Source organism: Balaenoptera acutorostrata, chromosome 14, assembly GCF_949987535.1.
Source record: "Balaenoptera acutorostrata chromosome 14, mBalAcu1.1, whole genome shotgun sequence".
Taxonomy (NCBI): domain Eukaryota; kingdom Metazoa; phylum Chordata; class Mammalia; order Artiodactyla; family Balaenopteridae; genus Balaenoptera; species Balaenoptera acutorostrata.
Window position 1 is genome coordinate 42,655,352 of NC_080077.1, and position 27,913 is coordinate 42,683,264.

At 40.7% G+C, this 27,913-nt stretch overlaps 1 protein-coding gene across 2 annotated transcripts in view; it reads left to right on the top strand.

Moving 5' to 3' along the window:
* The first annotated feature begins 264 nt into the window (after positions 1-264).
* Positions 265-27,913, top strand: part of MAN1A1 (mannosidase alpha class 1A member 1) — a 168,344-nt gene continuing 140,695 nt past the window's right edge. Inside the window, exons 1-2 of one of the 2 annotated variants that reach the window (XM_007190772.3) lie at positions 265-404; positions 614-1,458. In XM_007190772.3, the coding sequence (XP_007190834.2) occupies positions 850-1,458 (609 nt within the window). In that variant the 5' untranslated portion in view covers positions 265-404; positions 614-849. Of the gene's footprint in view, positions 414-613; positions 1,459-27,913 lie in introns of both variants that reach the window. The other variant, XM_057528107.1, reaches the window with a different exon arrangement.

Genomic DNA, 27,913 nt, shown 5'->3' on the forward strand with positions numbered 1-27,913 from the left:
GCTGCCTCCTCCCCTCTTCGGCCCCGCCCCCGCGGGACCCTGAGCCGCGCGTGATTGGCCCGGCCGCACCATCACTCTCGGGCCGCGTCACCGCCCTCGTTTCCGACCGCCCCGAGACCGGCAGTGGTGTTAGTGCTCGCGGAGCGGCGGCGGAGGGCTTCGTGCTGCCCCGCTCGCTCCTGCTCGCCCGCAGGTCGGCGCGCTAGCCCAGCTGAGCGGCGACCAGCGCTGCGGGGCGGCCGGGCTGCACGCGCACCCGCCAACTGGGAAGCGGAGACACAGCTAGTCCGAGCTTCGGGATGAGGAGCGGGCGAAGTTGACGAGCCCCCCACCCACGCTGCGCCTCTGCGGCGCGGAGGTGCGCTGCCCTCTCCAGGAGGTGCCCGCGCGTGGCTCTGCTCCAGGTGTGCACGGTACAGCCTGCCCCCGAGACCTGCAAACTTCACCCCAAGTCCAAAGTGTGGGCTCCGAGGGCGGTGCCGGGAGCCGGACTCCGGACTCCGTGCAGGGGGAGCTGTCCTGGCGGCTCTCGCGGCCGTCGGAGGGCGGAGACCGGTGGAAACTTTATCACCATCATCGTAGTTACTACGTTTTACTGTTTTTCTCCCCGCAGGGGCTGCAGCGAGCGCACTGTCGCGCCTGTTTGCCAAAGGAGCCGCCCCGGGGAGAAGACTCGGAGGGGAGTTGTCTCCCCAAGGGATACCTGCAGCCCAGGCGGGGGGTTTGGGCGGCCTGGATGCGCAGAACCCAGCCCCGCAGCCGCTGACGCCGGGCGGCGGCGAAGTTTGGCTGCTGAGCGGCGCGGCGCAAGGCCACTGGACAGCGGGCAGCCAGGCGGCAGCGGGAGCGATGCCGGCGGGGGGCCTGTTGCCGCTCTTCAGTAGTCCCGCGGGCAGCGGCCTGGGCGGCGGCCTGGGTGGGGGACTCGGCGGCGGCAGGAAGGGGTCCGGCCCCGCCGCCTTCCGCCTGACGGAGAAGTTCGTGCTGCTGTTGGTGTTCAGCGCCTTCATCACGCTCTGCTTCGGGGCGATCTTCTTCCTGCCCGACTCTTCCAAGCTGCTCAGCGGGGTCCTGTTCCACTCCAGCCCCGCCCTGCAGCCGCCCGCCGACCGCAAGCCCGGGCCCGGGGCGCGCGCCGAGGACGCGGCAGATGGGCGAGCCCGGCGCGGCGAGGAGGGCGCGCCCGGGGACCCCGCGGCCGCCGTGGAGGACAACTTGGCCAGGATCCGTGAAAACCACGAGCGGGCTCTGAGGGAAGCCAAGGAGACCCTGCAGAAGCTGCCCGAGGAGATCCAAAGAGACATCCTGATGGAGAAGGAGAAGGTGGCCCAGGACCAGCTGAGTAACAGGGTGGGGTTCAAGATGCTGCCCCCAGTGGACTTAGCACCCCTCGTTGGGGCGATTGACCGGGAGCCGGCCGACGCCGCCATCCGCGAGAAAAGGGAGAAGATCAAAGAGGTGAGTGCACCCGGCTAGAAATCCCTGCGGGCCCGCGGTGTTTTTCTGGGAGAAACGACAAACCTTTGAAACTCTTTAAGACTTTAACATTACAGTGTAGGGGGACATGACGGTAACATTACAGTGTGGGGAGACATCGTTTTCCACTTAGACCAGGTGCAGTGTCAAAGGCTCTTTGGTTTCCATTTCAGTGTCGAAGTAGATGGGACCAATTATGATGAGGTTGAATCCCGTTGTTCTTAACTTGCATGCTCCGGTGAGCATAAGCCACACGAGGTAGGTATTAAATACATGGGCAGGTGCTGTGCAAACCTCCTCTTTCACTGCCTGATACATGGTTAATCGTCCCTGAGAACAGTGACAGTGAAGGTTCCAAACAGCCTTCTAATGAGGCTTGGACGTGGCTTTGAAATGAAGCTTGCATGTAAACGCGAAGCGTCAATCACGCACGATAGAAATGTTCTAACAGCAAGCCAGCACACCGGGCGTTGGGTCATGTGGCCCCGTTCTGCCAGGTGGCATCCTGTGTGTACTTACAGACTATAAAGGTGAAACTCTAGAACTTCCTATCATAGGGGGCACACTGTTGTTTACTTTTCAAAAAATGAAAAATGTAAAAAGCCAGCCTACCGCCCCTTGCATTTCGGGTGTAGTCAGAAAAAGAGTATTCCATGTGATGCAACAGGTTTTCCTCCACAGCAGCACAATGATGACAAACTTCATCTAGGACAAACATGGACTTTGATAAGTCTTTCATAATTTCTTTCCTGTAATTTTCAGTTAGAACTTGTAACATGTGGTTAGTTCATGCCTAGCTTAAAGCTGAAGAGGACCTTACAAATCATTTAGGACTGTCATTTTAAAGATGAAAGTTGAAGGGCCCAGAGCCCCAGAACCAGTTAGTGATTGAGTCAGGACTTGAAGCCCGGACTTCCTCTTGTCACCAGGCTCTCTGTGGACATGCCTCCTTTTACAGCTACTCTCCCCTGTGAAACTATGCCAGCCTGGTTTTTTACACAATCCAAGAGCTGCAGGAACCATATTAAAAGCATTTCATCTCAAATCTTGATTCCAATTTCTAAAATACATTATGAATGGAAGTAATATATTTGCCATTTTTTAAGGTTCACAGAGTCTCTGAAAATAAATTTTGTGTTTTGACATCGGGCAGGTAATCAGGAAAGGAAGCTTCCTGATCCCCCCAATTTTCAGAGTAAAAAGAATTTTGAGGTTGTGAAGAGGTACTTAGCTTAAGTGCCTCTAGAATGGAGGCAGCTTGGTTGTTGTAGGATTTCTGATTTTAGTATAAAGACCAGATGAATTTGGTTAAGCTGTAATTGAGCAAGTTAAAGTGGATTTGGGTGCCTTTCAGTTTACCCTAGGCAGAATGCCTTGATTCATCCCTCCTGTGCAAGTAGCTTCTTCCACAGCCCATCAGCCTTTCTGCTTTGAGACCCTTCCTCAGGCATAGAACCCTCCTAGACTTCGGTGGTGGGGGGGAGGGTTGGAGTTTACTCCCTGTGACAACTTCTGTCTAGCAGTTTCCCTTCTCCATGGAATCCTGTCAGTGCTGCAAAACCAGGAAGGTGGAAAAAAGGCTCTGCTTTCACCACCCATCTCCCTCTCCTCTTCATCTCTCAGGCTCCTTGAAAATAGCCAACCAAAACCCATAGATAATTTAGCCCCAAATTTGTATCTGCCTATGTTTCTCTTAAGTTTGAAGCAATGTAATTCACACGTTTCATGCCTCTAAATTCCTATGCGCTGCCAGTTAGTGCAGATCACAGCTGTCCCAGGAAATTATTTTAAATGCTAAAGATGCATGAATGTGAAAAAGCTATCGGCACTGACCAGTAGTGATTAAAAGTGCATTTAGAGCAGAAGCACTAAGACAGTAGCAGTCAATTCGGGATAGCATATTGACAGTATGCATATCTGTCCTTATTAGATCCATGTTATCTATATCTCTAGATCAGAAGGTCTTAATTAACCACGTGAAGGAAATTTATGTAGCCTTCTATGTCCATGTGGTGCTAACATCTTCGCACCTAGACGTTTTGAAACTGCCCAGTCTTGCATAAAGTGGTTGAACTAAATGGGTTCTTTAAAATTTCATGTTGCCCTGAGAACCCGGGGGGCGGGGAAGCCAGCATGATTAGCTTCAGTATTTAGTCAAAGGCTAACGGGAAGAAATGGATTATGGATTTTCATCAGATTAGTTCAAGCAGATGTGTTCCTTCGTAAACCAAAAAAAAAAAAAAAAGTTACTCATGCTATTCTGAAAGTACACTGTAAATGTTCAGTTTTAGGGAGGAAAGAGTGGTTGCCTGCTGTGAATAAGGCTCTGGACTTTACACATTTAGATTCAGTTCAGGTACCACCATGTATGCCTTGTCATGGACCAACGGATCTTTGCCTTGATCTTGATTTTTATTGTTCCTGTATTTTCTAGTTCTCTTCATATACTTAGGTTCTCTATCACACCTGAATGTACTAACAGTTTTATGGGTAAAATTTAGAAGGTATAAGCAAGTCTAACGTGTTGGGAGCTTGGACTATAATATTTGAGCCAAACTTTCATTTTGTAAATTTGGTTTAAAGACAGCCAATGCTATTTTTATATTGCCAACACAGCTGTGTTACTGGTACCGTGGTAAATTTTTAACAAATTTGTGCTAAGGGGAAACACTTTCTCATTTCAAATAGGATATTTATTGCCTAGCACCCATCACAAAAAGGTGCTACGTGCTTCCCAGTACTGATATCTGATGGATGGTAAACATTTGATGTAAAACTTAAAGCCGAAATGAAGACAGTCCCCCACCCCATGAATACTTTGTAAATAAATTAACTCTGGGATTTCCCTGAAATTTACAATACACACATAGTGCATATTCTCACGAGATTGATCTTTTAAAAATTGTGCTCAAGTGGTCTTTAACTTTAAAAAACACTGGTAGACAAATGAAGCACAGAAGTTGAAGAGCACCACGGCATTTTTAGAAAAGTAGTCCATTTTTCCTTCTACCCCAACTCTTTTTTAAAATCAGGAAGCTTTTGCTGGGGGGGTCACTACAAAGAGCCTGCGCTGTCCTTTAGGATTAGAGCCCTAATTATCAAATTATCAGTGGGATTCCTCCCTTCTCAGACTGGAACCCCTACCAGTCTACATGGGGTGGGAGTGGGGAGGCTGACAGCCAGCTTTGGGCCTATCAGGTAAGGCTCTCAGACCAGTTAGCTGTAGGGTCACAGTTATCTTCCCTAGGTTTCTCCAAACAGGCTTTAGTTTTTATTTCCAGAACTATTTATGTAATAAAAAGTTGAAAGAAAATTTTCATATTGATGGCTAATGGTGAATATATATTTTTATGCCTTACACTACTAGCCTTAGATTGTTCTTGAGTTTATAATTTACGTTAACTACTGACGATTGACCCTTTTATTAAAGCTATTTGCATTTTATTAAAGGTCAGACATAGGAATAATCTACCTTGACATATGAAAACAAAGCATTTTTACTTTGAAACTTAACTTATTTGTGTGGGTAGTAGGGTGGAAAATAATATTTGCAAAATAATAAAGACCACAGTTTGAAGACCTGACTCTGAAGGAGCTTAGATGTCCTTGGGTTACCTTGCCTGTTCTGCTCACCCTGTTCTGAAACACACTGGACATTGAACATGGGCAAATGCAAGATTTCCCCACTTTTCGGACCTTTCCCAGAGCAGGTAGGTCATGGAGAGTTTGTAAAAGGCTTCTCTCTTTAACAAGTAAATAAATAAATTAAGGTTTCAACAGTGTATGTATTAGAGTAGATGCTGACTGTTGAACATTAATATACAAAAGCAGGAGAAGATTGTTAATGGATAATCAGTTATGCTCAACTTAATTTTCTGTAAGCTATTGATAATTTGTCTGGGAGGAGTATTCTGTCTTCCTCATATTGGGTAACTTAACGTTCTTAACATTCATATAAAGGAACTCTATATAGGACCTAGAACCTAGTTTAGGCTGTGGAAAAGAGGTTAAAAAAATGTATTTTTGAGTAAATGCATCTGCATCTCTTAGGTGAGCTAATAATCTAAACCACTTTGAGAAATTTATGCTAATATTTCTCATGTGTAAAAAGTGTCTTTGGATGAGATCTGAATTTGTTGGACTTCAGCTTAGTTAACTTATTTGTATTAAATTATTTAATAAGCTATGGTAATACAAATTCTTTATTAGAGAGCGTTTAAAGCATGTGTCTCAAGGTCAGAGGGGAGGAAACCCAACAGATCAGTGTGAGGGCTAAATATACATGGGTAGATCAGCACTGCACTGGACCCTGCTTATACCTCATAACCCAGTAGAGAACCTGTGGCCTTTTAAGTTCTTTATAACCTACAAAACCACAAAAATGTATGTGTTTGTCAAAGGTAAGTTTTGGTTGGTCAAAATAGGAGCAGCCCCCCTGTGGGCTCCAGGGATACTATGACATGCCTTTTCCCTAAGTAGGCAGAAATGGTACAGGAGAAGCCAGTGTTTGGTAGCTTAAGGAAGAGATTCTTTCTTTGGGGAACCTAAGTCTTGACTTTTCCCTCAGTGTTCTTTGTCTAGTACCTTGTTTAGTGTTAAATAATTGAACTACCTCTAGTCCCCCACCCTTTACTACTAAATATGTTTAAAGATCCTTTATACAAAGTCTGCAAAAATTTTTTTCTGTTACCAAAAATATGCCATAAAAATTATAACTCTCTGATTTTTAAAAGTAAACATATGCTCTAAGCCATAAAATATTGTATCTGAATGACACTTCAGAGATAGCTACAATAGAGGCAACTGAGACAAAGATTGTTCTGGAAATCACTTTGCTAGTTAGCGGTAGAGTTGAGAATAGAAACCCAATCCTGAATGAATGTTGCTTGTTATCCTGACACGGCTTGTCTCCTAAGTAAAATGCCAAAGAGGTATATAAATTGACTGCCTATATTTATTATTTGCAGACACTAATGTCAAGTGAGTACAAAACATGTACAATCCTGCAGTATTATAACTTTGACCTCGTATTAGTTAAGTTACATTAACTGTAGTAATTAAAAAAAAAAAACTAGGGGCATAATTCAGAAGGCCTCTTCTTTTTAAAGTGACCCAGGGAAAATTTGATGACATCTTTTTCTCCTTATAAAGATATCTGCAGGAAACAGAGGCATTAGTAATCATTCAATTGGTCATTCTTTACAAAGAGAGATGGGGGAGAAATAGGGAGAAAAAAAGAAAAGGTGTGGGCCAACGTCGAGGAGCTCTTTCAAACTATAAATGTACATGCTCTTCGGACATTGTGCAATGCGTAACAGAAGAATGGAAAGCTAATCTGAAGGAGTATGTGTTTTTCAAAGTGGACATATATTTAATGATATCACTTATCTGTGGAATCCATGAAATATGACAGACTAGCGAGTATAACAAAAATGAAGCAGACTCAAAGATATAGAGAACAAACTATTGGTTACCAGTGGGGAGAGAGAAAGCGGAGGGGGGCAATATAGGGATAGGGGAATAAGAGGTACAAACCATTAGGTATAAAATAAGCTGCAAGGGGATATTGTGTAACATGGGAATATAGCCAGTATTTTATAATAACAATAAATGGAGTATAACCTTTAATCACTGTACTATACATCTGTAACTTACATAATATGGTACAGCAACTATACTTACATTTAAAAAAAAAAAGCAGACATACATTTAAAAATCACACCAATCTGTGGTCTCTTCATTATAGGAGCACATAGTTCTCTTCACCCAAGTAGGTCCTGGAGATTCTCTGGATGCTTTTACCTGCCCCTGCTCCATTCATTTGTAACAACATGGTGTGGTGAGAAGGGCTTGTTTTGGGAGTCAGGTGACTTGGGTCTGAATGTGGCCTCTTCCATTTACTAGTTTTGTGACCTTAAGCAAATTGCTTAATCTGTCAGAGCTTCAGTTTTGTCATTTGTAAAATGGAGGTAATAAAAGTACCCACTTTGTTGGATTGGAAAGTTTAAATGTGATCATCCACACAAAGCACTTAGAATGGTATCAGGTATGCAGGGAGTGTATAGTAAATGTTGCTTGCTGTTATTACTGTTGCTAATCACTACCTAAAGCCATCAAGCCGAGATTACATTGTTTCAGATACTGTTTAATACATCAGGGAAGTGGGTAATCACGTTTCAAAGAGTTATCAAAAACAGTTTAAATTAGGTTTGCTTAAAGGGATACATTTCCAGTTCAGGATGATCATTCCAGACAGCTATGATTTTACTGTGCTACTGTCAACTCTTGATTTTCTCACATTCCTGCCAAATTCCAAAAAACTTTTGCTATCCTTAAAATTACATACTTTTCCAGCTTCTGTACTTCAAAATATGTGTTAAAGAATTAGTCTCTTTCTCACAGTCAGATGTGCTTGTTCCTGAAGTACCATCTTCTCAGAATGATCACATTTCTTGAGTTACCTCCTTAAGCATTGAAATTGTTCCCCAAAATAGAGAAAAAGAGGGATTAAGTAAAATGCATTTTAACCTGTTTTGTCTTTGGATGAATGTTTTTAAGAAGTGAGAAGAAAATTATTTTAGATTTAGCAAAAATTTATGTAATTGTGATCAATTCTATAATCAGAGCTCAGTCTGTCACCTGGTAGTCAAAATTCACATAAATCAGCTGTACTTCGTAACTCACAGATTTTGGCCTTTTTTGAGAGCTTTGAACTTAGATTTATTAAGGTATCAGGCCCAGAAGGACCTCAGAGATGCTTAACCCCGGTACTCATTTTACATATGAGAAACAGGGCCCTGTGAGCTGTGACTTCCTCCTGAGATTCCCCCAGTGCACTACCTACAGAGCTGGAAACTGCCTCTTAGCTCTCAGGCCCCGGCTTCGCCTGTGACATCTTGTCTCTAATGAGAACATACGCTTTGGAGGCTGGCTGGCCTGGCCCTCTCTCCTCCTCAGCCCTGAGTAGCAGGCCAGCAGCAAGAAGCCCACTGAGACCGTCCTAGAAGGAAAGCAACCCTGGCTAGTTCGTTTGCTCTGCAGAATGCAGCAGCACTACCCGCACCCCCCCCCCCCCCACCGCCCCACACACGGAGTCCTGATAAAGACTTCTGTGATCATTAGGTACTTGAAAGAAAACCAAATGAGATTAAGACTTAAGAGCATTGAAAAGTCACAGCCCTCATTCCTGTCATGAATACTCCGGCAGTTGCTTTAGGTACATTAGAGCCCAGCAGAGCTGCAGATAATCCAGAACAGAGATAATGAAATTAAAAAGCCCACGTAGCCTTTGTTATTTAGTTGACTTTCATAACTGAAATGTCGCCTCACTTCCTTTTTACTGCAGTCCGTTTGTCTCCCTCGCTCTTAAGCTTATCAAAGGCCCAGTCCCTCATTTGCTCCTGTACTCTCTGGTCACTCTTGTTCTACATCCTTTCATACAGTGACACGCAGGTCATATTATATTACCTTTGATTTGTTAATATTATTGACATTTATATTAACTTTCTATTTTTATATTAAGTATTATATAAATACTTTTTTATGTATTTATATATGTGGGTCTCCCATTGGATTGTCCTGTCTCCAGTGCCTAGTGTGAGGGTGCTTAGTATGAGAGAAGGACTGGAAGTGAGGAGATAAAAACCTGGTGCAGGGTGCCGAGCTCTGCAGGGGCGGCTTAATAATACAGCGCACACTACACACTGAAACAATCTTTGTTGCAACACTTGCCTAGGCCAGGAGTTTATGAGAAAAGGTGCAGTAATAATGATGTACATGGGCCTGTGAATGATTGTGGTTGAGACATGAACTTGGGCCATCCAAAGACCATGAGCTATTGCTGGAATCCTCATATCTGCCAAATCCTTTTTCATGGAAAGATCTTTTTGGGGGGCCCAGCTGTGTGGCTTGAGGCATCTTAGTTCCCTGACCAGGGATCGAACCCGCCCCCCTCCCCCCCGGCCCCGCAGTGGAAGCTTGGAGTCTTAACCACTGGACCGCCAGGGAGGTCCTGGAAAGGTCTTTTCAGAGTCCTATGAAGAGCACTTGATTCTTCTAAGGGACAAGAGGGTCCAGAGATAGGAGTCCAGGGCTCATGGTCCACGCTGGGGGTGGCCATGTCCAGCTTCCCTGAGCTGATGTTTGAGCCGTGATTGACTCTCGTTCCTCTTTCACAAGAATACGTGCTGCAACTACTAAAAGGTTGTGTTTCCTCACTGTATGTCTGTCTGTTGGGGCGCAGAACAAAAGGACAGACCTGTGGAAGGATGAAGGCAGCACGGGGTGTGTACCTAGTCTCAAAATCTCATTCCCAGCTGCCTGAAATTTCACCATCAGTGCCTCCCTTTTGTTGATGTATTGCTTCTTAAAGGCTGCTATTAAAACAATATCGCTAAAGTTGCCCAGCAGAAATTATTATACTTTGAGATTTATCTTAACAAGGGCGAGAATGGGTTTGTAAAAGAAGCAAGTATCTTTCACTGTGTTATTTCATTATAAAGTAACACTTGCTTAGGAAAGAACATTTTGAAAGTACACAAGAGTAGAAAAAAGAAAAAAAAAAATCCTTCACAGTTCAATCACTCAGTCACAAGCAGTGTCAACACTTCCTGCCCCAACATATAGGTTATTTTTTCCCCCAGTTATAACCACACTATGTATACATGTTTTTTTTTTTTCATTTTCTTTTAGTGTAATTTTATGGTAGCATAGTATATGAAACAGAAGCATCATAGTTTATTTAACCATCCCCTTGGACCTGAACATTTAGATTATTTCCAGTTTTTTGTTTTTATTTTAAAATGCTGAGATAAACACCTTTGTCCATTAAGATTCCAGCTCATTTTTCATTGCCACCCCCAACCCCATGAGTAGGATTTCCCCTTAAATTCCTAGTAGAGGAAATGAATAAGTCAAAGGATCGTAGTACATTTTGAGGGATGACTTTCCAAAAACAATGTATACTTCCACCTGTAATGTAATGAACCTAGTCTTGACTCTATAAGTTTCATGGGTGATGAAACAGTATCTTGTTTATTTAATTTACCTTTCTTTGAGCAGCATTTTCTCCTGTGTTGGGTGACTAGTTGGATTTCCTCACTCTGAATTGTATAGAACAAGGAGGCTTTTAAAGAAGCAGGATTGGGATGAAGGCAGAGCTTGGAGACTAAGAAGTGGGGTGTCAGAGAAGATGGATCTATCAGGCACATGGCTCCTAAAGGGGGCAAAGTCCTGAAAGGCAGTGGACAGCGTTGTCTACTAAAAACAGCAGCAAAATTTGCCTCTTCCCTGGGCTGGACCCCTAGGATTATAAGTGCCCTTTATTGATAGGAGTACCTACCAAGCATGTTGGAACAGCCTGCTTTCCCTCAGCCAAGACGCAGCCCACCAGCTTCCATCAGCTCATCTTCATTGTAAACGTTGGGTTTTTGCATCACATATTTGAGGAAGATGTTGGCCTCTCTGAAGATCTGGGAAAGGAGGGATGGAATCTTCTTTTTTAGAATTCATCAGGATGGCTTCCTAATACTTTAAGATCATAGTTGAAGCTCAGAAATGGTCCAAATAGAATTTCAGAAGTGGTTTTTTTTTGTTTTTTTTTAGTGGTGCCAGAAAATGGCAAGTCTGACAAAGCTGAATTCTTAAAGAAGAAAAATTAACCAAAAGGAAATTGTCAGTAAGGTTTCAAAGCAATATACATGTGTACGTTTGAAGGGGCAGGCTGATCTTTTGTATATTAGAGGCCTTTGGTGTCTTAAATAGGATAAATGTGCATTTTGTCTAAGGTATTTTATTTTAGAATAAAAGAAAAGCATGATTTATTTAGGAAGTTTAGGCTTTTTTTTTTTTTTTTTGGCTAACTCCAAATAAACGTGTTTTCAGTCATGCTTTTTTAAGATAGTGAGGAGCTGCACATTTCAAAATGTATTTATATTCTGACCTTGGTTAGTTCATAAAAGTCTGCCAAATGCCAGAACTGTTTAAATTTGGCTTTGAGACTGCATTAACATGGTGAATAATGATTGACATAAATGTACTATATTATTTTTATAAATTGTGGTTTGAGATGATAGTCATTTTAGAATATTTAGGATGCTGTTCTCTGAGACATGTTATTTTTGTAGTCAACTAGCAGTGTTGATTGTCATAACGTATCTAGTCAACTACAAGTTTTCATCTCATGATTAGAAGTGCCTCACCGTCCATGTTGTGATTTCAGGAGTTAGCCTGAGTCAATTTTATAAGGCATTCTTGGTAAGTGTAAAAGGAACTTTATGTAGTCAAAAACGTATTTTATAATTGGCATGTGTTTCATACATTGTATACGTTCACTCGTATTAAGCATTTTGGTTAGTCTTCATTATTTAATCCTCCTAGGGCTTGCTTAACTCAGAATGTGTGACGAAGAACTTAGCTTAAAAAAAAAAAAAAAAAGCAGGTGGGGTGGGCAGCTAATTGGAGGAGCATAAAAATGAAGATGATTTATTAACTACTGTTGAAAGCTGCTTTAGCAGTTACAGTGAATAAAAATTATGATTTATTAAGTGTTCTATCAGTAATAAGATAAAGCCACAGCAGAGGTAAGAAGTACTTCTGTTTTCGCTTACTCTGAGAGTACAGAATCTCTGTGATGTTGGTTCTTCAGAGTCATGAATCTGTTACAGGACTGTCACGTTAAGAGCAGGAGAAAGAGCTTCCCCTGTATTCGTCCACCGGAGCCGTAGCCCTGGGCCTCACCCATAATAGCACCCAGTAAATATTAGTTGAATGGAAACACCTTTTTAAACAAGCGTACCAGGAGGAATTACTTAGGTTAAGTGTGACACCCTCCCCCCTTTAAATAATCACATATTCCAAAAGTGGTGTCCACTCGTCTTTGGAACCCCTGCTACCTGTCCTCGTGGGCTACGGGCCATTGTCTTGGAGGGGAGACTTGATTTTTTGTTATAACAGTCAAGAGTCATTCAGAACCAGATCTAGTGAATAAAGAGATTCATCAATGTAGGAGACAGCTTTTCTAGTTTTAAAGTTGTTTTTAGAATGATTTATAAAGTGAAAAGCTGTATTCATTTTCTTACATGACTTGTAAACTGGCTGTGAAGGTGGTTCATAAAAAAAATCTTTGGAGCAGACGTAACATCACTGAAATAAATGTGGGTACTTGTGAGATTCTTTTGAAGGTCGACACTTACTTGAATATAAAAAGTCCTGTTTTGCTTAAAAGTAGTCTGCTTTATATTTACAGTCAGCATTTTGTTTTTCAGTTCTGTGATTTTTAAATTAGGTAGAGTCCTCATTCATTTCTGTTCATTATTATCTAGAGTTGTGGACTATATTTAATAAGAGTTGTCATTTTTCTTACATTTCAGTTTTGTACATGGTACACCCTAATTAAAGTTAGTGTGGGTTGTTTGTTTGTTTTTTTTTCCTATCCCAGCAAACATTTTTGGGAGACCGTGGTGTTTTTATAAATAGTGCTTACAATACCACAGTGAAATGAAAAGTCATAGGTTAGGTGTTATTTCCACTAGAGAAATTAGAATTTAATAAAAATTTTCTCTGTAAGAAGGTGTAATATTTTGAGAAAGAACCTTAGTCTTCTGTTTCCCAGTTTAATATTATATCTCTTGAAAAGTGTTGTCTCATATAAATAATTGCATGGTAGAGGCTCTGTGAATTTCATGAATTTGCACATGGTCCCTTTTCCAGTTCATTCTGCAGATTACTATTAGATTAATCTTCCAAAAATATCACTTCTCTCATGTTGCCCAACTCAGGTTTTAGTGGGCCTCGTTTCCTGTGGAGCACTGATTCAAACTTTGGCCAGCTTAAGAGTCACCTGGAGAGCACATTAGCACTCAGGTTGCAAGTTGCTGCTTCCAGAGTTTCTAATTCAGTAGGTCTGGGTGGGCCCCAGAAATTGCATTTTTAACATATTCCTGTGGGTGATGCTGATACCACTGGTCCAGTGACTAAAGTTTAAGAAGCATTGCTCTAGAACGCAGTCCCAACTCCTTAGGCTGCCATTCATTGTCTTGTACAAATCTGCCTCAGTTTGCTGGAGTCACATCCCTTAAATTAGGAAGGACTCTGTGCTTCAGCTAAACTTGCACAGGTACTGTCTCCAACACACACCTTATTTTATTCTTCACAAATGGAGTGTCTTCTCATTTGCTCAAACATCTATGCCTCCTTGAAGCCCTCTCTCACGTTCCCAGCCTTTACTGATCTCTCCCTTCTCCGAAGTCATGTGGCATTGATTGTTTGTGTCTTTGGCCTGTTTGTTGCTAAGTTCATGGGCATGGTTATCTTCCATCTAGAGTTCAGACCTCCTCAGTGTGGAGACACCTTTTTCTACTCCATAGGTTCATGGTCCAGAATTTAACAGTGGAGGGCAGTTTGTCTTAAATACAACCAAAATGAGAAACAATTTAAGTATGTCACCAAAATTCTTTACAACCTACTCAGACGGTGAGACAAGATGGCAGAGTAGAAACCCTCTGAGCCTCCCTTTCCATCTGTGAAATGGGGCTAATAATTCCCTTTTGCAGAGTTCTTGTAAGAATTAAAGTAGAAAATGTATGTGAATCTCTCTGCATGATTCCTGGTACATAGCATTATTCAGTAAATAGTATTTATTAGCAACTAGGGGTTGATTGGAGTAATAGGTTAAGAAAAGGGATTGTTGGTAAGAACTGGTTTTGAGAAGTCACTTCCAGGAAAGAAAAGGAAGTTTGGGCTGCAGTATTGCTGTGTTAACCAATAGTTGTATTTTCTGCTGTTACCTCCCTGCTTAGTTGTTGTTGCCAAAATTGCTGCTTCCTGTGGCAGGAAAGAAAGCATTCTTTTGCCTCTTCAATTGTTATCTCACAGAAGTGATGCTCGTCCTTAGGAAAACCAGGAGAGTGTGTCCATTCATCAGGGGCCAGTTACCTCTGGCTTCCCGGCCTGGTGTCACACAAACACTCAGATATGGGAGGAGGAAAGAAGTCAGAGGAGAAGAATGAAATGTAAAATACCTTAAGGGCATGGAAAGAAATGTTTTGTGAGCCGAAAAAGCTGAATATGTTTCATTCAGAGATAGCTACGGGTATAAATTTAGCTCAATAATTAGGCATACGGTGCTTTCATTTAGGAAGTATCTATACCCTTTGTGATAAGATCCGTTGATTATTAGAGCTGCTGCAGCTTTAACTACATCGGCAGCAGAGATTCCTAGTGCATTTAAAACAAGAATTGAAGAGTGAAATGGAAAACGGAATTAATAATTTGTTCTTGGTTGGTTTTAATCTGTTCTTTATTAACTTTGTAGTTTATGCCTGGAGGATTAGATTTGGAAACAGAACACCAACTAATGTTCTTAAAGTTTAATTTCTTTTATTGGAATATTATATTAAAGACTTTCTGAAGAATATTTTGGCTGAATTTAGTCTTAACATAAGAGGTGATATGTAAGTTCTTATGATTCAACCTAAAACAATAGAAAACTTTTGAGCTATGATATTTTTAATTTTTAAGTTTTTTCATGTTAGGTTTCAAAGTAGAATTTGTTTAATAAAAACCAATTAAGAAGTAAAGGTATTCTTGTTGGCCATGAGTATGTTTCATTTAGTCTCCTTTTGTTCTAGCTTTTTTTTTTTTAATGCCACAGCCCCCCAGCCCCATCTACTTTTTCCAATCTTAGAATTTAAATCTGTTTGCCATTGGTGGAAAGGAAAATAGGAAAAGTTAAAATCAAAGGGTATTTGTATTGCCATGCCTTGTCAAATGCTTCTAAAATTGAAAACAGACAGAGAGTTGTAATTATCTAAATCGGAAAGAGTCCTATTCCAAGATATAGCATGATGTGACAAGCTGAAATACAGAGGTTAAAAAACAGTTGCCCTTAGTGGAGTGGGGAAGAGAGACGCTGTTCATCTATTTCTTTCTTAATGCTTCGTTAATATAGTTTCATTAGAATATGCCTGTAAATCTGGGTTTCAGTGTATGTGTTTCTGTGGTTGTAGTTCTCCATCCACCTGTGATCTGGAGAATTACACTCTAGGTTTTCGTAAGGTAGAGGCACTAGAATTTGGGCATTTAGAAGGGACTTCTTTGGGGACTAGGAAGAAGTTTGATAAACTGTAATACCAGGACTGAGTTAACCAGTTGCAGATTCCTCATCAGGAAAACTATTCTTTGCATGTATGTGTTCTTGATAAGTGAAAGTTTTGACCTAAATACTCTACTTTGACTTGGATGTGGTAATAGAGGTTTAGGATTTTATGGCCAAATGCACCACATGTAATCAGGTATTAGTTTTAGCTGTCTTAATTTAGCTTAATGTAGCTGTATTTTTCTGTCATGCTTTTTACCCATGCTGTTAATCATCTTCCATCCTTTTCTGTTTTCTCTCAGAGAGAGGTGGTGCTGATGACACAAAAGTAGATAGCAGAGGGTAGCACAAGTGGGATTACATATATTACATGTCAGATCACTAGTCTCCTTAATAATCCAGAAGTGACTATACTTATCGGCAAGGACTGAGCAGCACTCTGGTTTCCTGCAACCTTAAGAGGTGGAGTCCAGACATTAGCACTGGCACACAGACAGATCACCTTTTCCCTGACTTGCAGGCACTCGCTGCTAGTTTTTAGAATTCCTGAGGGAGAAAGCTGTCCAGTTACATGATTGGTTAGCATATTTGTGGGCCTTTGGCTCTCAATGGAATTGCTTGAAAGCTATCTCAGAAAGGAATGCCTTTGATTGATTTGAAATCTGAGGCATCGCCATAGTGTTGCTAGGATTTTCCAAAACACTGGAGGATTTTTGAAGACAGCACTTTCAAGAGCTGATCTGAAGGTGTTAAACTAAACTGGCAGGGAGGGAAGCTTCTTTGTCTACCTCTAGGTGAGATTACTGCACCTATACTTCACTCTGGAGTATCCTGTCTTCACAAACCCCAGGGGCACAGAACACATTAGTGATCATAAAAGAGAGTGTCTGGATATAATGCACCCTAGTTTTCTGTCCTTATATAACAAGACCCCAAGTTAGCTATTTCTTTTATGAAACTGAATTTTGCCTTAATATTTAAAATAAGATTTTTATTCCTTAATTGATGCAAACCTTGGCTATTAGTTTCCAGGTATGTTTCATTTATGAATAACAACAACAATGACAACAATGCCTGATAATTTCCACTTTTTCTCTAGATTTAAAATTGCGGTAGCAGTCAAGACTAAATATTTAATTAAAAATACAGCTTCTCGGTTATAGTCTAAAATAGGCTCCCTTCTTTCTCCCAATAGAATGCATGTATTATTTTTCTTTTTCTGAAAATAGTCTCCTTAAGTGATTTTCTGTGTACCTTGACCTATATATAATTAAACAATAACTAGATTTTTACAATCTCATCTTTGTATAGGCTGTGTCCCCTTTATCTGTAATTTTAATTCTAGAGTGGTGAAAAGTATGAAAGTAATTACACCATACCATTTGTGGAGTATTTACTTCTAGTTAGGCACAGTGCTAACCACTCTTCATACATAAACTCATTTAATTCTCAGAATAACCCTGTGATTTGTATTATTTTCCCAGTTTCACACACAGGAAGTTGAGGCAGACAGGGTTCAGGCAAGTTGCCCAAGGTTACAGAGCTCCTGGGTCCTCACCTGGGATTTGACATGAGGTCATCTGGCCCTGGCACACATCCTACTCTCACTGTGCTCACCCCAGTGAATGCCCTTCAGCCTCCCCCCCACATCCATCATGCCTTGGGACCCTTTAGGATCTTACCCACCATGACTAAAGCACTGGGACGCCTGTCACAGAGTCACTCCTTTGCCTGAGAAGTAAAGGGGGGAAGCAGGAGCACAAAGCTTGACACTACTTTCATCTCAGCTTGTGGCAAACAACATGCTGAGGGTTATTTTATTTTGGTTTTTATTTTTACACTTAATTCTGAAAGTAAAACCCATGATCAGTTTGTTTGGAAAAGCTGCTCTTAAGAGAAATCTTGAGAGAAGCAAGAAGAACTACAGTCCTGCAGCCTGTGGAACAAAAACCACATTCACAGAAAGACAGACAAGATGAAAAGGCAGAGGGCTATGTACCAGATGAAGGAACAAGATAAAACCCCAGAAAAACAACTAAATGAAGTGGAGATAGGCAACCTTCCAGAAAAAGAATTCAGAATAATGATAGTGAACATGATCCAGGACCTTGGAAAAAGAATGGAGGCAAAGATAGAGAAGATGCAAGAAATGTTTAACAAAGACCTAGAAGAATTAAAGAACAAACAAAAAGAGATGAACAATACAATAACTGAAATGAAAACTACACTAGAAGGAATCAATAGCAGAATAACTGAGGCAGAAGAACGGATAAGTGACCTGGAAGACAGAATAGTGGAATTCACTGCTGTGGAACAGAATAAAGAAAAAAGGATGAAAAGAAATGAAGACAGCCTAAGAGACCTCTGGGACAACATTAAACACAACAACATTCGCATTATAGGGGTCCCAGAAGGAGAAGAGAGAGAGAAAGGACCAGAGAAAATATATATTTTTTTTTAATTTTATAGCTACTTTATTTATTTATTTATTTATTTATGGCTGTGTTAGGTCTTCGGTTCGTGCGAGGGCTTTCTCCGGTTACGGCAAGTGGGGGCCACTCTTCATCGCGGTGCGGGGACCGCTCTTCATCGCGGTGCGCGGGCCTTTCACTATCGCGGCCCCTCCCGCTGCGGGGCACAGGCTCCAGACGCGCAGGCTCAGCAGTTGTGGCTCACGGGCCCAGCTGCTCCGCGGCATGTGGGATCTTCCCAGACCAGGGCTCGAACCCGTGTCCCCTGCATTAGCAGGCAGATTCTCAACCACTGCGCCACCAGGGAAGCCCCAGAGAAAATATTTGAAGAGATTATAGTCGAAAACTTCCCTAACATGGGAAAGGAAATTGCCACCCAAGTCCAGGAAGCACAGAGAGTCCCATACAGGATAAAACCAAGGAGAAACACGCCGAGACACATAGTAATCAAATTGGCAAAAATTAAAGACAAAGAAAAATTATTGAAAGCAGCAAGGGAAAAATGACAAATAACATACAAGGGAACTCCCATAAGGTTAACAGCTGATTTCTCAGCAGAAACTCTACAAGCCAGAAGGGAGTGGCATGATATACTTAAAGTATATCATGAAAGGGAAGAACCTACAACCAAGATTACTCTACCCAGCAAGGATCTCATTCAGACTCAATGGAGAAATCAAAAGCTTTAGAGACAAGCAAAAGCTAAGAGAATTCAGCACCACCAAACCAGCTCTACAACAAATGCTAACGGAACTTCTCTGAGTGGGAAACACAAGAGAAGAAAAGGACCTACAAAAACAAACCCAAAACAATTAAGAAAATGGTCATAGGAACATACATATCGATAATTACCTTAAACGTGAATGGATTAAATGCTCCAACCAAAAGACACAGGCTTGCTGAATGGATACAAAAACAAGACCCATATATATGCTCTCTACAAAAGACCCACTTCAGATCTAGGGACACATACAGACTGAAAGTGAGGGGATGGAAAAAGATATTCCATGCAAATGGAAATCAAAAGAAAGCTGGAGTAGCAATTCCCATATCAGAAAAAATAGACTTTAAAATAAAGAATGTTACAAGAGACAAGGAAGGACACTACATAATGATCAAGGGATCAATCCAAGAAGAAGATATAGCAATTATAAATATATATGCATCCAACATAGGAGCACCTCAATACATAAGGCAACTGCTAACAGCTATAAAAGAGGAAATTGACAGTAACACAATAATAGTGGGGGACTTTAACACCTCACTTACACCAATGGACAGATCATCCAAAATGAAAATAAATAAGGAAACAGAAGCTTTAAATGACACAATAGACCAGATAGATTTAATTGATATTTATAGGACATTCCATCCAAAAACAGCAGATTACACTTTCTTCTCAAGTGAGCACGGAACATTCTCCAGGATAGATCACATCTTGGGTCACAAATCAAGCCTCAGTAAATTTAAGAAAATTGAAATCATATCAAGCATCTTTTCTGACCACAACACTATGAGATTAGAAATGAATTACAGGAAAAAAACCTAAAAAAGACAAACACATGGAGGCTAAACAATACGTTACTAAATAACCAAGAAATCACTGAAGAAATCAAAGAGGAAATCAAAAAATACCTAGAGACAAATGACAATGAAAACACGACAATCCAAAACCTATGGGATGCAGCAAAAGCAGTTCTGTGAGGGAAGTTTATAGCTATACAAGCCTACCTCAAGAAACAAGAAAAATCTCAAATAAACAATCTAAACTTACACCTAAAGGAGCTAGAGAAAGAAGAACAAACAAAACCCAAAGTTAGCAGAAGGAAAGAAATCATAAAGATCAGAGCAGAAATAAATGAAATAGAAACAAAGAAAACAATAGCAAAGATCAATTAAACTAAAAGCTTATTCTTTGAGAAGATAAACAGAATTGCTAAACCATTAGCCAGACTCATCAAGAAAAAGAGGGAGAGGACTCAAATCAATAAAATTAGAAGTGAAAAAGGAGAAGTTACAACAGACACCGCAGAAATACAAAGCATCCTAAGAGACTACTACAAGCAACTCTATGCCGATAAAATGGACAAGCTGGAAGAAATGGACAAATTCTTAGAAAGGTATACCCTTCCAAGACTGAACCAGGAAGAAATAGAAAATATGAACAGACCAATCACAAGTAATGAAATTGAAACTGTGATTAAAAATCTTCCAACAAAGAAAAGTCCAGGACCAGATGGCTTCACAGGTGAAGTCTATCAAATATTTAGAGAAGAACTAACACCCATCCTTCTCAAACTGTTCCAAAAATTGCAGAGGAAGGAACACTCCCAAACTCATTCTATGAGGCCACCATCACCCTGATACCAAAACCAGACAAAGATACTACAAAAAAGGAAAATTGCAGACCAAGATCACTGATGAACAAAGATGCAAAAATCCTCAACAAAATACTAGCAAACAATCCAACAACACATTAAAAGGATCATACACCATGATCAAGTGAGATTTATCCCAGGGATGCAAGGATTCTTCAATATATGCAAATCAATCAATGTGATACACCATATTAACAAATTGAATAAAAACCATATGATCATCTCAATTGATGCAGAAAAAGCTTTTGACAAAATTCAACACCCATTTATGATAAAAACTCTCCAGAAGGTGGGCATAGAGGGAACCTACCTCAACATAATAAAGGCCATATACGACAAACCCACAGCAAACATCATTCTCAATGGTGAAAGCCTGAAAGCATTTCCTTTAAGATCAGGAACAAGACAAGGATGTCCACTCTCACCACTATTATTCAACATAGTTTTGGAAGTCCTAGCCATAGCAATCAGAGAAGAAAAAGAAATAAAAGGAATACAAATTGGAAAAGAAGTAAAACTGTCACTGTTTGCAGGTGACATGATACTATACATAGAGAATCCTAAAGATGCCACCCAAAAAGTATGAGAGCTAGTCAATGAATTTGGTAAAGTTGCAGGATACAAAATTAATGCACAGAAATCTCTTGCATTCCTATACACTAATGATGAAAAATCTGAAAGAGAAATTAAGGAAACACTCCCATTTACCATTGCAACAAAAAGAATAAAATACCTAGGAATAAACCTACCTAGGGAGACAAAAGACCTGTATGCAGAAAGCTATAAGACACTGATGAAAAAAATTAAAGGTGATACCAACAGATGGAGAGATATACCATGTTCTTGGATTGAAAGATCAATATTGTGAAAATGACTCTACTACCCAAAGCAATCTACAGATTCAATGCAATCCCTATCAAACTACCACTGACATTTTTCACAGAACTAGAACAAAAAATTTCACAATTTGTATGGAGACACGAAAGACCCCAAATACCCAAAGCAGTCTTGAGGGAAAAAAAAACGGAGCTGGAGGAATCAGACTCCCTGACTTCAGACTATACTACAAAGCTACAGTCATCAAGACAATATGGTACTGGCACAAAAACAGAAACAGATCAATGGAACAAGATAGAAAGCCCAGAGATAAACCCATGCACCTATGGTCACCTTATCTTTGACAAAGGAGGCAAGGATATACAATGGAGAAAAGACAGTGTCTTCAATAAGTGGTACTGGGAAAACTGAACAGCTACATGTGAAAGAATGAAATTAGAACACTCCCTAACACCATACTCAAAAATAAACTCAAAATGGATTAGAGACCTAGATGGAAGACTGGACACTATAAAACTGTTAGAGGAAAACATAGGAAGAACACTCTTTGACATAAATCACAGCAAGATCTTTTTTCATCCACCTCCTAGAGTAATGGAAATAAAAACAAAAATAAACAAATGGGACCTAATGAAACTTAAAACCTTTTGCACAGCAAAGAAAACCATAAACAAGACGAAAAGACAGCCCTCAGAATGGGGGAAAATATTTGCAAACGAATCAACGGACAAAGGATTAATCTCAAAATATATAAACAGCTCATGCACCTCAATATTAAAAAAACAAACAACCCAATCCAAAAATGGGCAGAAGACCTAAATAGACATTTCTCCAAAGAAGACATACAGATGACCAAGAGGCACATGAAAAGCTGCTCAAGATCACTAATTATTAGGGAAATGCAAATCAAAACTACAATGAGTTATCACCTCATACCAGTTAGAATGAGTGTCATCAGAAAATCTACAAACAACAAATGCTGGAGAGGGTGTGGAGAAAAGGGAACCCTCTTGCATTGTTGGTGGGAATGTAAATTGATACAGCCACTATGGAGAACAGTATGGAGGTTCCTTAAAAAACTAAAAATAGAATTACCATATGACCCAGCAATCCCACTTCTGGATCTATACCCGGAGAAAACCATAATTAAAAAAGGCACATGTACCCCAATGTTCTTTGCAGAACTATTTACAATAGGCAGGTCATGGAAGCAACTTAAATGCCCATCAACAGATGAATGGATAAAGAAGATGTGGTACATATATGCAATGGAATATTACTCAGCCATAAAAAGGAACAAAATTGGGTCATTTGTAGAGACATGGATGGACCTAGAGACTGTCACACATGGTGAAGTAAATCAGAAAGAGAAAAACAAATATCGTATATTAAGGCATCTATGTGGAATCTAGAAAAATGGTACAGATCAAGTGGTTTGCAAGGCAGAAATAGAGACACAGATGTAGAGAACAAACGTATGGACACCAAGGAGAGAAAGTAGAGTGGGGGGGTGGGTGGGATGAATTGGGAGATTGGGATTGACATATATACACTAATATGTATAAAATAGATAACTAATAAGAACCTGCTGTATAAAAAATAAATAAAATTCAAAAAAAAAGGTGTACAAAGAAAACTAGAGTGTGGCACCCTGGAGCATTTTTGCATTTTTTCTGGTGAGTCTCAGCAGTGTCAAATGTGGCTGAGAGGCAAGAGAAGGACTAAGAACTGGCCTTTGGGTTTGGTAATAAGCAGGTAGAAGGCGACCCCGACTGGAGCATCTTCAGTGGCATATTTGCGGTGAGCGCCATGTTGTAGTGGAGGTAAGGAAGGACCGAGAGAACTCTTTCAAGAAGGCTGCCGTGAATGGGACTAGAGAGATGGGGTAGTAGCTGCAAGATGACAAGGGACAATGGGGAGATTGAACAGAGAAATAAGTAGCCTGCTGGGCCCTGCTGAGCACACATTTGGGGCTGGCGGCCATGGATTTGTGATGGCCCCATCTGCTCACTTGTTTGATTTTTCTCTTTAGCAGCATTCAGCAACTCTGCCATATTTGGAGAAGGCAAAGACTCAACTCCAAATTCCCAGAACAGGGAATCTGACCCAGCAGTAGTTAGGCGTCTAATCAGCTATGGCCAAGGGGTGGAGAATTGGTTTTTAGCACTGGTGCAGCCATGGCACAGAGCCTCCTGACTGTCGGGGAGGAGAGGGTTTCCTGGCTACACAGAGGTCTCCCACCATCTCTGCTGCACCCAGCTGCATTTTTCTTATTGAAAGTTTCTCTGTCGTAGGACTACTTGTTAGAGGCAGATTTTCTGTGGTTCTGCTATATGTTCAGTACAGAAAGTTCTCCTGTCATGAAATTGCAGTTTACCAGCATCAGCATTTTCATATTGTTCCAGTAACTATGATACAGGTTTACCTGAAAAATACCAGTTCATGAACCAAACCTGCCCTGAGATGTTCACTCTTTAAAACCTATCATATTGCTGCTTTGATTCCAAGTTTACGATAACAACAGCAAGTCCTGGCAATCATCATCTTTTGAAATCCTACCTGTCCATCAAAATACAACTTAAATGTTACCAGTTCCACAAATTCTTACCTGTTCCTATCCCCCTTCAGCAGAAAATCATTTGTCTTTCTGTGCTCTTATGGCTTGCTTTGTTTAATCCTCTACAATATATTTATTACAGTTTTACTGTTAAAGGCAGCACATGCAAAGGCAGTGAGATGAAAAAACTCATGGCTTTGTCACTTATGAACAGCCTTACCCTGTGTAAGTACACAATTCTTTGAGCCTTTCTCATCTGTAAAAAGGACAATAATGCTTACCTTTCATGGCTGTTGTTAGGAGCCAGTGAATGAGTGGACGCAAAACTATTTGCTTCCACTATGATGTAGATATCGATTATTTAAGGAAATAGTTTGGAGGTTGAAAGACCAGGTTTCTAAACCCATCTACCACTTGGTAATTTGTGCCATGGCAGTGGGTGAATTACTGTTCTTTCTTGTCTCAGGCATATTGTGTGCTGTTAGTTTTTATAGCTGCTGCAACAAATTATCACAAACATAGTAGCTTAAAACAATACAAATTAACGTCTCACAGTTCTGTAGGTCAGAGTCTGAGTGGGCTTGTTTTTTGGTTTCTCTGCACTGGGTCTCATAAGGCCAAAATCAAGGTGCCAGGCTCTTACCTGCAGGCTCTGGAGGAGGATCCTCTTAGAGTTTCTTTCAAATTGTTGCAAAATTCAGTTCCTTGTAACTGTAGGGCTGGCATCCCCACTTCCTTGCTGGCTGTCAGCCAGGAGGCTCTCAGCTCCTAGAGGCTGCGCGCATTCACGTTCACATAGCCCCTCCATCTTCAAATTGGCAACATAACATTGAGTGTGATGAATCTCTGACTTTCCCCTCTGCTGTATCTCTTCTGCCTCCAGCTAAAGAGTGTTCTCTGCTTCTAAGGGCTCAGGTGACTAGATTAGGTGTGCCTGAATAATACGGGCTTATCTCTGTATTTTAAGGTTGTCTTAATTATCCTCAAGTAACTTTCATTACATCTGCAAACTATCTTTTTCCATGTAAAATAACATATTCACAAGTCCAGGGAGTGGGCCTCTTTGGGGGGATTTCTACTTACCACTTGTGGGTACTATGTGTGATCCAGAATGTGGCACTAAGTGCAGTACAGTCCCTTACATACAAGAGTTACTCAGCAGCTATTGGTGAATTGTGTGGCCTGTTGCTGTGGTTTGTGATCAACCAACCTGTTATGCAGGAGGTATTTTGTACTTCAGATTACGGGTAGGGGAAACCACACCAAAAGAAGCCAGGTTTTATAGTAGTTCCTTTGTGTATAACTGACTCTAATTGCTGTATGCAGGTAAAGAGGAGAAAGAAACCAGAGATATATCCAGATGTAAAGAGTATCACTAAATAAGAAAAATATTCTACTCTTTATTCTTAGAGATTTTCCTGAGGCCTTTGATAAAGTATCTTATTTTAATTTCATTATCATTTTTATTTTACAGTGAGTATTCTGAACTCAGGGGTATGTAAGGCACCCGATGTTATAGACTATTAAAAATCTTGAATGAGAAATAATTCTGATTTGTGTCTATTCTCCATATATCATAGCAAGTGTAGTATAGAAGTTAGGAACACAAACTCTGGAACCAGACTCCTTGGGTTTGACTTCCCTGTTTGCCACTTATATGTCCAGTGACCTTGGGCAACTAACTTAACCTCTCTGTACCTCAGTTTCCTCATCTGTAAAATGGAGGTTAAAATAAGCCCTACTTCATAAAGTTGTCATTGAGCATCAAATTGAATCGTGCCTAGTACATGTGCTGTATAAGTATTAGGATTATTATTCTAATCAAGCAGTTTGTTTTAACCATGGCTTCTCAACCAGGGCTATTTTGCCCCACACCCCCCCACCCCCGAGGACATTTGGAAATGTCTGGAGACATTGGCTGTCACATCTGGGGTTATATGCTCTAAGCATCTAGTGGATAGAAGCCAGGGATCCTATTAAACATCCTGCAATGCACAGAAAATCCCCCTACGGCAAAGAATTATCCACCCAAAATGTCAGTAGTACAGAGGTTGAGAAACCCTGTTTTAAACCAGTGGTTTATGGTTTTAGTAACAACTTCATTTGCAAATAAGATATTCCTGTTTCATTAATGACTTTTAAACACTGAGGCTGTTCATGCTTGACAGCCATGGGGCTCTGAGTTCTACTGTAAAATAATAATAGTAGTAGTAGTAATAATAATTGTTTTCCAGTGTTTAAAAAAATCCTTGTCTATCTATTTATCTATTTTTATATGTAACACAGATTTCACAAGAATGTGCTTAACCTCTAGAATACACAATTAGGTGTTAGAAATACTCTGTTCTTGTGAAGAAATGAGCAGAATTTCTAATTTTCCAGTGAGCTTTCTTCGGGAGATCATAGGCAAGAAATTACTTGAATTTGGGAATTTGCTGTTACTATGTATGTTGAAACAGAGTAACAGTCAAGATAACTACCCACTCTAGTTACCAATTTAGAATTTACCTACATTGTAGTATATGGTCTAGAAAGGCCTGAAACATTTGTGCCAGTGTCATTTTTATTTCTGAATATTATATAAGGCTTGTGTGTTTACTGTCTTCATTCCCTCCCGTCCCTCTTACATGTATCAAATGATTTAGAGTATTCTTCACCCAGTCCTTCCTCTCCATTACCCCTCACCCCTGTTACCTCCACCTCAAGTTTAGCTATTTGAGTTGTCTTTCTCACTATCCAGGACTATATTTATCCATTCTCCCTTTTCATAGAATTTGTCCTTTTGATGATTGGGTCAGTTAGTCATCAATACCTGCACTGCCACTAGGGTGCAGAGAACTGGTTAGACTGTCATCCGGGAGGGAAAGCAAAGAATCTGGATGCATTCCCTTACCTTCCTCTCTGTCATCTCCCTGAAGGAACTGAGAACCACAAGACACAATCTGTAGCTGTAAATTATTATGGATTAAGCAGAACCTGGATATTCTGGGCACCAAGTAGGTGCTGAGAAATACTTGGTAATTGATTACATGATTACATGATACAGTTGCTAAGTATTGGTAAAATATGTGATTGTATATAATGGAAATAGATTTTTCTTGTATTTAACAGATTCTTGGCTTATACAAATATCAGCAAAAGGAGAGTGTTCATTGCAGTGAGGATGACATCCACTCTGTCCTTTTCAGGTCATTATGTACCTATAGAGGTTCAAAGAGAAACCCCCAGGCACTTCATTTAAAAGGAACAAACAAAATGTTTTTGGTAATGCACCATATCTGCCTTACTTTGTCTTCAGGGCCAGAAACTGGGAAAAGCAGTTTACAGTATAATTACATTTTTTAGTGTGGTCTTTTGTTAAGCTTCAAAACTTTGTTTTTGTGACACTCTTTAGAAAAGTGGTAGAACAGTGATAACTACTTCTTCACAGACTTCGTGATTAAGAGGGATTAGTTTTAAGAGTAATTGGCATCTTTCAAGGGTTTGGACAAAGTCCAGTTCATGTCCTGTGATCTCAGGCTGTTACAATGGAGAGTCTTGTCCATCAGCGACCACCTCGATATGGCTTGGTGGCATCTCTGAGCATTAAAAGATCAAGCTACATAGCAGTTGAAAACAAGTTAAGGCCTTCCTTCGATTTTGAAATGACTTACCCAAATTTTATTTTGCCACTTCATAATTTAGAGCCTTGTGATGAAGACTCAGAAAAACTCTTTAACAGCTTTACCAGTGAAACATAGGGAAATGCTTAAGTTTCTCCATCGAGAATAAGTTGATCTGGGAGAGAGGGACCTTGGATTGCAATGAATCGGCAGTTACACATGTTCTGCTATGGAAAGAACTTTGGTAAACAGGCTTAGCTCAGCAGCAATCACAGGACCATGCCTCTTGCCTGTGTAAACGTGTAGGATGGCATTTTTTTTTTTTTTTTTTTTATGGCTGTGTTGGGTCTTCGTTTCTGTGTGAGGGCTCTCTCTAGTTGCGGCGAGCGGGGGCCACTCTTCATCGCGGTGCACGGGCCTCTCACTATCGCGGCCTCTCTTGTTGCGGAGCACAGACTCCAGACGCACAGGCTCAGTAATTGTGGCTCACAGGCCCA